The 15,629-nt window shown below is 37.3% G+C and overlaps 1 protein-coding gene across 6 annotated transcripts in view; it reads right to left on the bottom strand.

Annotated features, from left to right (window-relative positions):
• Positions 1–15,629, bottom strand: part of LOC115232355 (tubulin polyglutamylase ttll6-like) — a 497,092-nt gene that overhangs the window by 164,196 nt on the left and 317,267 nt on the right. For all 6 annotated transcript variants that reach the window (XM_036513235.1, XM_036513233.1, XM_036513224.1 and 3 more), the window contains one exon: positions 10,284–10,414. In XM_036513235.1, coding sequence (XP_036369128.1) covers positions 10,284–10,414 — 131 coding nt within the window. The remainder of the gene's footprint in view (positions 1–10,283; positions 10,415–15,629) is intronic.

Consider the following 15,629-nt stretch of genomic DNA (forward strand, 5'->3'; position numbering starts at 1 on the left):
TGGATAAAACTTAGAATGGCGACAATATTCTTGTCACTATCAACTAATCCTCTTAATTTCCTTCCACTTTAGGTCTAACTAGACAAATTCTGCCTTCAGTGAAAACACACTATGAACTATAATCTCTCTAGGCTTTTATCCTCTCTCTCACATATACACACTCTCCCATTTTCCTTCCAAATGCATTTTTAAACATGTTTGGACCTTCCAAAAATAGCATAAGCCTCCTATCAATATAAATCCAGTAAAAAAAATAATAAAAAGAAAACCGATAATGTAAGAGATTTTTAGTACAAAACTTTTTTAAATATCTTGAATTTTCCTAAAAGCACTGCAGGAAATCTTTTTAAAACAGCAACTAACACATATCAATATAAGATTATTCCTTTAGCTTGTTTTAGCCCTCATGATTGCTGTTCTGCTGGAGCACCATCTTTAAAGTGTTTTCTTTTTTAGGATTACTCTAGATTTCTCTGACACACACATATTTACATGTATAGTTGGGTGGTTAAAAAGCTCACTTTGTAACTGCATGGTTTTAGGTTCCGTCTCACCGCACAACATTTTGTGTAAATGTTTCCTATTAAAGCTCTCGGCTGACCAATGCCTTGTGAATTAATTTGGTTTATGGAAACAGTGTGGAAGCCTGTTATGTACATATATATATATATATATATATATATATATATATAATATATATATATATTATATATATATATATATGCAGCTACTAATAATATCTAGCTCAGAGATTTATTATTGCTTGTTTACACTTTTTCGATATCAGTGACTTTTGGTCACTGGAAAAAGGATATATATTTGCAAAGGGAGGCCTACTTTTCGTCAACAACTGTGATTGTCACACGCAGATGATGGGTCAATACCCAGAAACTTAAGGCCATGTGTATCATAGGTTGAAAACGAGAAGGATGGCTTCCCTTTGCAAATACTGATAGGGTACAGAAAGTGTGTCAATAGCCAGCTAGAAGAGGTGTCCTCCTGGGGCTACAAGCTACAGTAGAATCCACTCTTAGGGGTTAGCCACATTTAAGTGGCAAATATACTTCCCGATGTCATGCAGCTACTGTTTATACCTCGCTCAGAGATTTATTACATATATATATATATATGTGTATATTTCAACAATTGAGGGTAAAATTAATTAATTATTAATCAATTTCACCAAGTATTCAGTATGCAAAGGGACCATTTAAGGCGAATTCAAATTATTACATTATATAAAAGGGCTTAGTAAAATAAATTACTTTGCCGCATACTGAACTCATTAGAAATAGTAGCTAAAAAAAAACTTTTTTAAAACTATTTCTAATACTTAAAGAAAACCTCTCTCATATAGTGTTTGCTCAATTCAACTCACGAAAGTATGGGGGTAAAGACATTAAAAAATCAAATGCAAAGGTTATTTGAGAACGTACGTTTCAAGATTAGTCAACTCGACATTTCTATCATCAGCTCAGAACTCCTTGGTTTGGATTTGAAAACACTGAAAGTGGGAGCATACCCTTTCGGCTTCTTATCGCTTCTGAAGATCTGCTCGAAACTAACAGTGCCAGCAAACTCAAATATGCAAGCGAAGAATTTCTGCTCTCCCCTTTCCACCAGCGTGGGCTAAAATCAGTAAACACTATGCTTTTTCGGTAAAATCCGAGGCATTAAATAGAGAGAGATGAATTATAATTTCAACAATTGAGGGTAAAATTAATTAATTATTAATCAATTTCACCAAGTATTCAGTATGCAAAGGGACCATTTAAGGCAAATTCAAATTATTACATTATATAAAAGGGCTTAGTAAAATAAATTACTTTGCCGCATACTGAACTCATTAGAAATAGTAGCTAAAAAAACTTTTTTAAAACTATTTCTAATACTTAAAGAAAACCTCTCTCATATAGTGTTTGCTCGGATTTTACCGAAAAAGCATAGTGTTTACTGATTTTAGCCCACGCTGGTGGAAAGGGGAGAGCAGAAATTCTTCGCTTGCATATTTGAGTTTGCTGGCACTGTTAGTTTCGAGCAGATCTTCAGAAGCGATAAGAAGCCGAAAGGGTATGCTCCCACTTTCAGTGTTTTCAAATCCAAACCAAGGAGTTCTGAGCTGATGATAGAAATGTCGAGTTGACTAATCTTGAAACGTACGTTCTCAAATAACCTTTGCATTTGATTTTTTAATGTCTTTACCCCCATACTTTCGTGAGTTGAATTGAGCAAACACTATATGAGAGAGGTTTTCTTTAAGTATTAGAAATAGTTTTAAAAAAGTTTTTTTAGCTACTATTTCTAATGAGTTCAGTATGCGGCAAAGTAATTTATTTTACTAAGCCCTTTTATATAATATATATGTGTATATATATATATATATATATACAAGCGAATATAAACAAGAGGGGTAGTAATATTATTTACTACCAGGTGCCCAGCACAAAAGACGAATTAGTCATAGGAGCCCTTAATTATATATATATATTATATATATATATATATATATATATGTGTGTGTGTGTGTATGTATGTATGTGTGTGTTCATGTTTATATTTACAGTCGCACTGCTTGTGAACCAGTGTGAGTTTTTTGTACATCCCTGTAGCTAAGCAGTACAGCAAAAGAGACCAACAGAAAAAAGCACCGGACTTTAAAAAATACTGGGGTTGATTCGTTTGACTACTTTTAAAAGTGTTGCTCCAGCATGGCCACAGTTCTATGACTGAAAGAAGTAGACAATAAAAGATAAAACATAGTTATGTATATAATACCTGTCCCTTTTTTTTGGATGATATACATGGTTATGTATTTTAAACTAAGTGTGGATAGAATACCAACGAGTCTAACATTTATGATGAGCACATGTATGGCTGCATAGTTAGGAAGCTTGCTTCCCTACTGAATGGCACCTTGGGCAAGTGCCTTTTGTTATAGCCCTAGGTCGACCAAAGCCTTGTAAGTGAATTTGGCAGTTGGAAACCTGGTGTGTTTAAGCTGCATGCATTATATTTGAGCTGCAGCCATAATGATGGAACAACAAGTATAATACTGAGCTGCAAATCAAATACTGGATCTGCAAGTCTAATATTTGAGCCGCAAGTATAAAACTTGAACTGCAGTTCAAATATAACGAGTTGTAAGTAAATTTGAGTTGTGAGCAAATGTGTTGCATGGGGATCTGCATGTCAAAGAACAGACCCAGCTTGAGTGAAAGAGAGGGGAGGGAGAGAAAGGGAAGGGGAAGGGGCGAGGAGGAGATCGGGAGAGGGGAGGAGAGGGAGAGGAGAGGGGGAAGGGGAGAGGTAAAGGAGAGAAGGGTCAGAGAGGGAGGAGAGGGAGAGGGAGTGGGGGTGCAACTGAGATACAAAAGGCTTCTGTTGATTTTTCTTGATTTTCCAGAATCTTTCAGCGTTGTATATTCTTTTGGCTTATTGTTCCCTGCTTTCATTTTGCTCTTTGTCATAGACTTCTGATATAGGCACAGTCGTGGCTGTGTGGTTAAGAAACTCACTTTGCAACCACATAATTTTGGGTTCAGTCTCACGGTGTGGTATCTTGAGCAAGTGTCTTCTACTATAGCCCCAGGCAGACCAATATCTTGTGAGTGAATTTGGTGTGGAAGCTCATCATGTGTGTGTGTTAGTCCTACAACCACTGCTTGACAACCAGTGCTGGTTTGTTTACATCTCTGTAATTTAGTAGTTTGGCAAATAAGATCAATAGAATTTTTATTCTTTCATTCTTTTATTTGTTTCAGTCATTTTGATTGCAGCCATACCGGAGCACCACCTTTAGTCAAACAAATCTACCCCAGGACTTATTCTTTGTAAGCCTAGTACTTATTCTATCATTCTCTTTTGTCAAACTGCTAAGTTACGGGAACATAAACACACCAACATCGGTTGTCAAGTGATGGTGGGGGGACAAACACAGACACATACATACACATATATATATATAGAGTTGAGTATAGAAATTCGGGGTGAGTACTTGATAATTATAAGCACCTGTGTATACCGTTTGGTGGTGTAGGTGGTGGAGTAAATTGATCAAAATAAAAACATGATGCGAAGGATTCAGCGGTACATATGTTTCGGGCCTTTATTAGACAGATTTATAACAATGCATAATGTATGTCTGTGGCCTTCTTCAGCCGCGCACAACAGCCTCCACAAGGACATGTGTTACATCAAAAATTCTTGGTTGGGGATGCAAATCCTCTCATTTGCGTACGACATAATGCGGCAGCAGCATAGAATTGAAGCGTCCATCTCTTTCTTGAGAGAAGAAAGAGATGGACGCTTCAATTCTATGCTGCTGCCGCATTATGTCGTACGCGAATGAGAGGATTTGCATCCCCAACCAAGAATTTTTGATGTAACACATGTCCTTGTGGAGGCTGTTGTGCGCGGCTGAAGAAGGCCACAGACATACATTATGCATTGTTATAAATCTGTCTAATAAAGGCCCGAAACATATGTACCGCTGAATCCTTCGCATCATGTTTTTATTTTGATCAATTTACATATATATATATACATATATATATATAACAGGCCTCTTTCAGTTTCTGTCTATCAAATCCACTCACAAGGCTTTGGTGAGCCTGAGGCTATGGTAGAAGACACTTGCATAATGTGCCACGCAGTAGGACTGAACCCGGAACCATATGGTTGGTAAGCAAGCTACTTACCACACAGCCACTCCTGTGCCTAAATACTATTCTTTAATAAGTAAGTATTGGGATTGATTTGTTGAGCAAAAACCCTTCAAGGCAGTGCCCCAGCATGGCCACAGTCCAATGACTAAAATAAGTGAAAGGATATCTTTTCTGTTGATTTGGCTCAGCAAAATTTATAAGGATACCTGAAAGTGTTGCCCAAGGTGTCACACAGTGGGACTGAACTCAGAACCATATGGCTGAGAAGCAAGCTTTTTACCACACAGCCACACTTGATCAATCAATACCATCAAGTATGGTTGTGAATTGACCCCAAATAAAGGGTTGTCATGTTCATCTGCTTTGTACTCAAATCACTGACAGTAAAAGAAAAACCTTAAAAAATCTTTTAAAAGGCTTCATGTGAAAAGTAAACTAAAGAAAAATAATAATGATGTGAGAAAGACAAGTTAATCTCCTATTGTGGAATTAACTTCTCCTTTCTTTATACCTCATGTTTTTGAAGAGACATTATGGCTGGCTGCAGTCAAGCCCTGTGCAGATTGCAATGTAGTTTAAATATTAAGTTGAAATCAATGAAGAGAATACCACCAAACCTTAATTCAAAATAAGGTTTGGTATCAGGGAGAGCAGCCAAGTGTAAAATATTAATAGTACTTCAACAACTGTTATCCAACACATGAAAAAAGTGGACCTAAAAAAGATGGTGGTGGTGGTGGTGGTGGTGGTGATGGTGGTATCGGTATTGGTACTGGTGGTAGTGGTAGTAATAACAATGGTAACAACAACAACGATGGTGGTGTTGGAGGTGATGGTATTGGTGGTGGTGGGGGTATTGTTAGTGGTGGTTGTATTGGTGGTGGTGATGGTGGTAGTGGTGGGAATGACAATGATGATGGTGGTGGTGGTGGTGATGGTCGTGGCTGCAGTTGGGTGGAAGGGTTGTGGGGATTGTGGTGGTGGTTGCAGTGGTGGCAGTAATGGTGTAAAAGGATTTCCTGCATTTAAATTTTTGTTTTTGGGTGATGCCCCCAAACAATGCAGCACTTTCAAAAGCAATCAGCGGCTCCAAAGTGCTGATAACATTGACATCACAGAGCTCAGATTGTTAAACGGTGATTCTTATCAGACAATATACCTATAGAAATTGATTCTATTGTGATTCTTCCTATTTCTCCCATGCCTCTTGCATTATCTCCTCCATCTTGTGTGACCTTAAATCTTTCAGTTAGCGGAAGCCAACAAAGTTTCCTACAGAATATTGAAGAATATTATTTGCACATCATTTAAAGATTTCGGTGGGGTGGGGGGTATTTTTTGTCTTTTCTTTTGTTTCCTGATATCATGCCAACTCTGTACATACACTTCCTGAAGTAAAAGTAAATAAATTTCTTATCATTTCTCGTCTCACTAAAAATGAGCTGGGCAGATGGCATACAGATTGTTAGCGCTATTTCATAAACAATTTAAGAATTCTTCCATCTGCTCTGGTCATTTAGTCCTTTCCTATTCTACTCTATTTTTCTTAATGAGTTTTAATTATTTATTATCATATACTTTATCAATATTTTCCAGCTGTTAACATTTCCATTTCTTGGATTTTTGGAATCACCAGTAGACATTCAGCAAAGAGATTTAGTCTGTTACAATTTAAACATTTGAAATTTTCCTAAAATATATTAGCGCAACATGTTGATATGGTGAATTATTATCTTTCTTAAATTGCATCTAACAATCATCGGCATCGTCATCGTTGTCGGCGTCGTCATCATCATCATCATAGTTGTCATCATCGGAGTCACCATGTTTGTCATTGACATCATCGATGTTAATAATTATCGTCGTCGTCGTCGTCATCATCATCATTATCATCATCATCGTTGTCATCATCATCATTGTCACCATCATCGTTGTCATCATCATCATTGTCACCATCAGAGTCACCATGTTTGTCATTGACATCATCGATGTTAATAATTATCATCACCAGCATCAGCATCATCATCAGTATCATCATCATCAGCATCCCCATCATCATCGTTTTTAATGTCCACTTTTCTATGCTTGCACATGGGTCGGATAAAGTTTACCGAGGCAGGTGTTCTGCAGCCAGATGACCAACCTTCCTGATGCTTAAACTCCCACCCGTTTCTAAATAAAGTAGTGTTTCTCCATGGCCAGACATGTTTTCATAGAATATTAGAAATGAACATCACTGCTTACATGACAGTGACAGTAATTTTACAACTATTACAAGATATCAAGACAAGGAAACACATACACACACATTTGCTTACATGGCCACATACACACATAGATACAAGACTTTTCTGAGGTTTAAAATGTGACAGTGTTCTCGCTATCTACATTCCAACGATGGAGCTTTGTATCTTTGTTAGAAAATAGCTCCTGTTTCTAATTACCGACACAAGGCCAGCAATTTTGAAATGAATGGATTAGTCAATATCACAGAACCTAATCCTTGAGCAGTGCTTTATCCCTTCAGGGTCAATAAAATTAAGCACTGTTCAAGGCATAGGAGTGGCTGTGTGGTAAGTTGCTTGCTTACGAACTACATGGCTCCAAGTTCAGTCCCACTGCATGGCACCTTGGGCAAGTGTCTTCTACTATAGCCTCGGGTCAACCAAAGCCTTGTGAGTGGATTTGGTAGATGGAAACTGAAAGAAGCCTGTTGTATATATATGTATGTATGTATGTATGTGTGTGTGTGTGTGGTGTGTGCGTGAGTGTGTGTGTGTGTATACATTTGTGTGTCTGTGTTTGTCACCCCAACGTCGCTTGACAACCGATGCTGGTGTGTTTACGTCCCCATAACTTAGTGGTTCGGTAAAAGAGACCAATAGAATAAGTACTAGGCTTACAAAGTCCTGGGGTCGATTTGCTCGATTAAAAGTGGTGCTCCAGCATGGCCACAGTCAAATGATTGAAACAAGGAAAAGAGTAAAGAGAGAGTATAATTAAAAACAGAAAAGAACATACATATATAAATAATTCCTAACCCATGTATTGTGTACTACTATATTTGTTTGTCCATTTACTTGAATAGAGTCCCTCCTAGCATGTGGCATTTATGTATAGTAATGCTCTCTATATAATATGAATAAATATATTTAAGAGAAAAATTGGTGGATTTTTCTCTTATGAGGTTTTTCACGCTAACTACTTGATAAATACTTATAAAGAATTCTTATAAAGAATTTATCCTATTTTAAAATTATGTATACACATACACACACACACAATAGGCTTCTGTCAGTTTCTGTTTACTAATTCCAATTACAAAGCTTAGTTGCCCAGGGATGTGGTACAAGACTTTGCTTAAGTGGTCCTGCAGTGATACTGAACCCAGAACCATGTATTTGGACAGCAAAGCTCTTACCAAAGCCTTGGATGGAAAAAGACAAAGACTACCAATGAGGCATAAACCTACATGTAATCATGACAGATGTTTTGCCTCTCTAATTTTTAGGCTGGCAAAAGTTTTTATCTCTAACAAAGCAAGTAAACAATGCTGCTAATCCAATTATAATAATTGTTTGTAATTACTGACACACAGCCAGCAATTTTCAAGTGAAGGGATTAGTCAATAATACTGACCATAGTACTTGAGCAGTGTTTAATTTTATTGACCCTGAAGGGACGAAGCACTGCTCAAGGACTAGGATCAGTAGTAATGACTAACCCTATATAGGCGGCAGGCTGGCAGAAACGTTAGCACACCGGGCGAAATGCGTAGCCGTATTTCGTCTGCCGTTACGTTCTGAGTTCAAATTCCGCCGAGGTTGACTTTGCCTTTCATCCTTTTGGGGTCGATTAAATAAGTACCAGTTACGCACTGGGGTCGATATAATCGACTTAATTCGTTTGTCTGTTCTTCCTTGTCCCCTCTGTGTTTAGCCCCTTGTGGGCAATAAAGAAATAGGTATTGACTAATCCCTTCATTTCAAAATTGTTGGCCTTGTGTCGGTAATTACAAACAATTAGATCAGTCCCACTGCATGGCACCTTGTGCAAGTGTCTTCAACTACAGCCCCAGGTTGAACAATGCTTGTGAGTGAATTGGGTAGAGTGAAACTGTGAGAACCCATTGTATAAAAGAAAAAAGGGGTAAAGACCCCCTTCAGTCATGAATGACCATGGGATTGACCTAGAAAGTTCCCCTCTGAGGTACAAGGCCAGGCAAGGTTGTTTATGGAAGGCCAGCATTCACCCATGCATACCAACCTCCCCTCTTCATATCACCAATGTTATCCAAGGGAGAGGCAAAGACCAATACAACTTGGCACCAGTGACATCACAACTCATCTTTACAGCTGAGTGTTTTGTTTGCAAACACAACATACAGCCCAATCTGGGAATCGAACTCACTACCTCATGATTGTGAACCCAACACTCTAACCACTGAGCCATATGCCTTCACACCATCGTGTGTGTGTGTGTGGTGTGTGTGTGTGTGTGTTTGTACTTGTGCTTGTTTCCCCATTACCACTCAATAATTGGTGTTGCTTTGTTTACATCCCTATTAGGGGGTTGTTTACATAAGCAAAAGGATAAAAACTGGGAGCAACCAAATTTGAAATACAAAATGACTTTTGCACCACCTTGTATAATAAACAGCCTCAGCACCATTCTACCATTCTAACCAACCCTTCTCTACTCTTTTCTTGTCTTATCATCACTCACACTATCTCTCATTACCACTCAGGGACCACATCAACTTCTTTGCTACTTCTTTCCTCCTCAAAATGTATATCGTCCGGAATTCCCTTTCACCCCCACCTCCCGCCCTCCATGATATTTTCTGCTAACTTTGACTTATAGATCTTCAAGCTGAACGTCTTCTATATTGATCTCCGCTGCTTTTGGAAAACCTCCAAAGGTGATGAGCACTGCCACTTCTTTTGCTCATCTGTTTCTGTCATTGGGTTGCAGCCATGCAATTTCATGAACTGCATGGGGTAACTTATTAAATCAGTCTCTTTTGCTGAACCACTAAGTTACAGGGACATAAACAAACCAATACTGGTCAGCAAGCAGCGGAGGAGGCAACAAACACAATAACGAAGACACACATACATACATATATATAATACAAACATATGCACAGCCACACATACAATAGTCTTCAGCACAGTTTCTAACATATTCACTCTCAATGCATTCATCCATAAATTTTCTTTTTACATGCATATTGTGTGACTATGTGTACGTTTATGTGTCAGTGTATATGTATATGTGTGTTTGTACACCTGGCTTGTGTGAATTTTAAAGCTAATTTGCATGGGTTTAATGTGTGCACATGTGTATATTCTTGTATATATATATATATATATATATATATATATATATATATATATGAATTTCCCTATGTGTATGTACATCTATGTACCAAGCAAAATTATGTATATTTCTAAATGTTTCTATATATGCATGTAACTAAGTGTGCTTCTTTGAGTATGTGTATGTATGTATGTATGTATGTGTATAAGTATTGCTAAGGTGTGTCACCAATCAAAGAATAATGGGCAATTTCTTTCTTCAAAAGCAGTAAACAATAAAATTCCAGTTCCAACTTACTCTGCTGGAAGGCACCAAGTTTTAGGAAATATATCATAGTCTTTGGGGAACATCTTACGCATGCGAGTCATATTGCGTGCCAGAAGATCTTTGCGGCAAATTTCGTTCATTCCTGGGAAATGATTGATTTTCTGTGAATCAAATGAACAGAAAATAGTTTTTTTTAATACAAAAATAGGATTTTGTTGTCACAAATTTCAGCAAACATGCACATATGTGGGTGCACAAAAACACACTCAAACGTATGCAAACACACCTGTACATGCACAAACACATACATGCATATGCAGACACACTTGCATATGCATACACACACAAACACACACACACATACACACATATATATATATACATAAGTATGTGCATACATATATAGACAGTTAATAGGCAAACTCATAAGAGTGTCAGGTAGGATGACTTGTGGTATTCATTCAGGCTTTCTGCATTTAAAGTTCAAATCCTGCTATGGTCCACTTTCTCCTTCAAACATTTTTGGGTCAATAAATAAAGAATCAGGTTATAGCAGTGGGTTGGCAAAATTATTAAGGGAATGAATGAAATTCCTTTACTCTTTTACTTGTTTCAGTCATTTGACTGTGACCATGCTGGAGCACCACCTTTAGTCAAGCAAATCGAGCCCAGGCTTTATTCATTGTAAGCCTAGTACTTATTCTATTGATCTCTTTTGCCAAACCACTAAGTTACGGGGACGTAAACACACCAGCATAGGTTGTCAAGCAATGTTGGGGGGACAAACACAGACAAACAAACACACACACACATATATATGTATACATATGTACAACAGGCTTCTTTCAGTTTCCGTCTACCAAACCCACTCACAAGGCTTTGGTCGACCCAAGGCTATAGTAGAAGGCACTTGCCCAAGGTGCCACACAGTGGGACTGAACCCGGAACCATGTGGTTCATAAGCAAGCTACTTACCACACAGCCACTCCTATGCCTACGCCGCTCCTGATCATATTTAATCCAAACTTCCCCTTTGTTTTCTGAATGCATATATTGCTTAGGTGCTAAAAAAATGCACCCTTGCTAACAAGCAGGACAAGTAAAATAATTCTTTGACACAACAGCTAAATGATGATATGTGTTAGATGGTATCAACAAGGTTCCTCCCAGTTGGAGACACATCTACCAGAATTGTAATATACATACATGCATATACAGGTACATACATACATACATACATAAAGGTAAGGTAAGGTGAAGGCACATGGCTCAGTGGTTAGAGTGTCATGAGGTTGTGGAGACTGATTCCTGGACCAGGCAGTGTTGTGTTCTTGAGCAAGACATTTTATTTCAGGTTGCTCCAGTTCACTCAGCAGTAGAAATGAGTTGCGACATCATTGGTGTTTTGCTGTATTGGCCTTTGACTTTCCCTTGGATAACATCGGTGACAGGAAGAGAGGAGACTGGTATGCCTGGGCGACTGCTGGTCTTCCAGAAACAACCTTGTCCAGACATGTGCATAGGAGGGGAACTTTCTAGGTGTAATCCCATGATCATTCATGACCAAAGGGGTCTATACCTCTTTTTTCTTTTACATACATACCTACATGCATACATACATATATTTATCTTATGAAGTCAACAGTCTACCCTGAGTTTATTCACTCACCCTGGTGCACTGAGTTGTATACAAGATGTTTGCACTATGAAAAATGTATTATCGATATATTTTACTACTGTTACATTACTATATATATATATATCAACTACACACATATATATATGTGTATATATATATATATATATATACATATATATATATATATATATATAATATATATATATACATATATATATATATATATATATATATATATATAACGGGAAGGTTTACAAAAATAAACAAAAGACGAAGGCAGGTTTACGAAAATAAACAAGAGAGGAAGGCAGATGGAGTACAAACAAACAATGTATTAGTATGGCGCTCAGGAATAGAAATAAAACAAGTCTTTTATGTTTCGAGCCTACGCTCTTCGACAGAAAGATACACAGAAAAGAAACAAGGAGAGAAAAAAATTGCGTGTAGGGGCTAACGATCCAACATACCTATCATGCTACCAATAGTTTCCCGTACATGCATACGTCCATCAGTCACCAATTGCACTATACTCCCAAAACTTTAGTTTAAATAGAGGACCTGTTTAGAACCGGCACAAAGATAAAACAGGTCTAATGGAGGATACCACCTTGATGAGTAAAATAAAATAAAATATAAATATTTTACTTTATTTTATCTTATTTTATTTTATTTTAACATTCAAGGTGGTTTCTTCCATTAGACATGTTTAATTTTTGTGCTGGTACTAAATTCGTTCCTCTATTTAAAGTAAAGTTTTAGGAGTATAGCGCAACTGGCACCTGATGAATGTAAGCATGTATAGGAAACTGTTAGTAGCATGATAGGTATATGTAGTTGAAACGTTTAGTAATACTGAACTCTCATTGAATGGAGTACTCTTCATATTGACTTTTACACAGTTAATTTCTTATATATATATTTATATCAATTTAATATGGAACAAAAAGGGCTACTAATAGTTTCATGCTTTTATGAGACTTAAACTAGACATATTTATAAAAAAATGCCATATATCTCCAAGAAATTTTTCAGTGTTTATTTATGCATTATTTTAAAAACAAGGATGCTGGACAGTGAGAAAATAAGAAAAAATTTGAAAATTTTTTCTTATTTCAAAACATTGAACAATGTTAAGAAGGTTGATGCAAGAAATGGAATGAAAGGCAAAAAACAAATATTCATGTCCTCAATTAATTACATTTGGTATGAAATAAAATAATAGAAAATATGTCAAAGTCTGTGAGACAGCAGCTCAATCCAGAGCATGTGGTATTCTTCAATTTAAGAAAAGATACTTATTCATCTGTTTACACCTGCTAAAAATTCCAGATCTGAAATTAAGCAGTATGTTGGAATTGTTAGATCTAAGAATATGAAGGACATTATAAATCATAAAAATCACCAAGAGCCCACTTTCAGTTGTAACTACCAACACCATGAAGCCTGCCCATTTGACCATGTGTGTATGATAAACTCTGTATCCCATTGAACTATAGTAAGAGGTTTCTAACCTCAAATTGTTTTTATTAAAGAGAAAAAAAGAACAATGTTTTTGGGAAGCAGCGATTGGCAGGTGTCGTCTGCTTCCCTCATCAATATTGTTATTTTACTCATCATTCATTTCCTTTGTTGTTGTTGTCCAGCCCGTATTTGCTTCCATCTATTTAAAGCCTTTATGGCTAATTTGATGAAATAAAGAAGTTTGCTTCCCAATCACATGGTTTCGGTTTCAGTCCTACTGTGTGGCACCTTGGGTAAGTGTCTTGAACTACAGCTTCAGGTCATCCAAAGCCTTGTGAGTGGATTTGGTAGACAGAAACTGAAGGAAGCTCATCATGTGTGTGGGGGGGATGGGGTGTGTGGGGGAGGGTCGCGTGTGTGGGGACGGTGTGGGGGGAGTGCGTGCGTGCTTGTGTGTGTGTGTGTGTGCATGTATGTGTCTTTGTAGCTGAGGATGTGCCCCCATCACTGCTTACCAACTTGTGTTGTTGTGTTTATGTCTCCATAACATAGCAGTTCAGCAAAAGAGACTGATAGAATAAGTACCAGGCTTTAAAAATAATAAGTACTGGGATTAATTCATTCTACTAAAAATACTTTGAGGCAGTACCCCAGCATGGCCATAGTCAAATGACTAAAACAAGTAAAAGATAAAAATTAATATATATATATGTATATGTGAGACTCTGTGTGTGTGTGTGTGTTATCATCAGAAAAAGGTAATTAAAATTCATTAAAATGACAGATCTATTGGACTTTCAAAGAGGTCAAACTATTGGTGCTTGTATAGCAAGCACTAGTGTAACAAAAACAACCGAAATGTTTGGTGCATCAAGTACTGTCTCAAAAGTAATGGCAGCCTTTGAGAAAGAGGGAAAAACCTCCTTGTCAAAACAAAACTCTGGAAGAAAACTTTCAGATAGGGACCGTCAGACTCTTATGCAAATTGTTAGAAAAGTTCACAAAGTACAGCTCCCAAAATGACTGCAGAGCTTAATGACTACCTCGAGAACCCAGTTTCCACAAAACTGTTCACCAGGAACTGCACAAAGCTGGATTTCACAGGAGGGCTGCAATCAGAAAAGCACTTCTTTCAAAACCAAATGTTGCAAAGCATTTAGAGTGGAGTAAAAACCTACAGAATTGGTCCCTAGAGTAGTGGAAGAATGTTATTTTCTCAGACAAGTCATCCTTTACCTTATTTCCGACCACCAGCCGAGTATACATATGAAGACAGCCAAAAGAAGTATTTGACCCAGACTGCCTTTTCCCAACTGTTACACATGGAGGAGGATCTGTGATGATCTGGGGGGCACTATATCTTGGAAATCTGCCAGTCCAATGGTTTCTCTTTATGGCAGAATTAATAGTCAAGACTATTTAAGCATTTTATCTGATCAAATTCATCCTATGGTTGTGGAACTGTTTCTGGAGGGAAATGCAATCTTTCAGGATGATAATGCACCAATTCACACAGCTAAAGTTGTTACTGAATGGCACGAGGAACATTCTTGTGAAGTTGAACATCTTATCTGGCCAACACAGTCCCCAGATCTCAATATTATTGAACATTTATGGTGCATTTTAGAAAAACAAGTAAGGAGTCGATATCCTCCACCATCATCACTACAAGAACTGGAGGCTGTTTTAGCTGAAGAATAGACAAAAATTCCTTTGGAAACAATTCAAACTATCTATGATCATACCTCGTAGAATTCAAGCTGTAAGTTCTGCCAAAGGCAGTCTTACCCCATGTTAAGATAAATTTTAAATTTTAAGACGTTTCCATTATTTTGTCCAACTCCTGTATATGTGTGTATGAATGTATGTGCATATGCATGTATGTGTGTGTGTGTGTATATGTATGTGTGTATGTGTGTGTCTGAGCCTGTGCATTTGTGTTTGTGTGTACTCTGGTCTACACATCATGTGATGTTTGTTAAAGTGCATCATCATCATAATCATCATCCATGTAAGGTTGTTCAGTTTAAATCTTCTTGAAAAAAAACATTTCCCGGCTAAGGTAACACATTATCTTGTCTGAGAAACAGGTGAGGATCAACAAGAAGAGCACCCAGCCATAGTAAAGCTGCCTCAAATAATTACATCTGACCCATGAAAGCATGGAAAAGTGGACATTAAATGATGATGATAATGATGATGAGAATCATGATGATGATGTGTGTACCTATATCCTTTGCTGCCTCTTTTTCATCATCGTTGTCATTATAAATAAT

The sequence above is a fragment of the Octopus sinensis genome, linkage group LG2 (assembly GCF_006345805.1).
Source record: "Octopus sinensis linkage group LG2, ASM634580v1, whole genome shotgun sequence".
Taxonomy (NCBI): domain Eukaryota; kingdom Metazoa; phylum Mollusca; class Cephalopoda; order Octopoda; family Octopodidae; genus Octopus; species Octopus sinensis.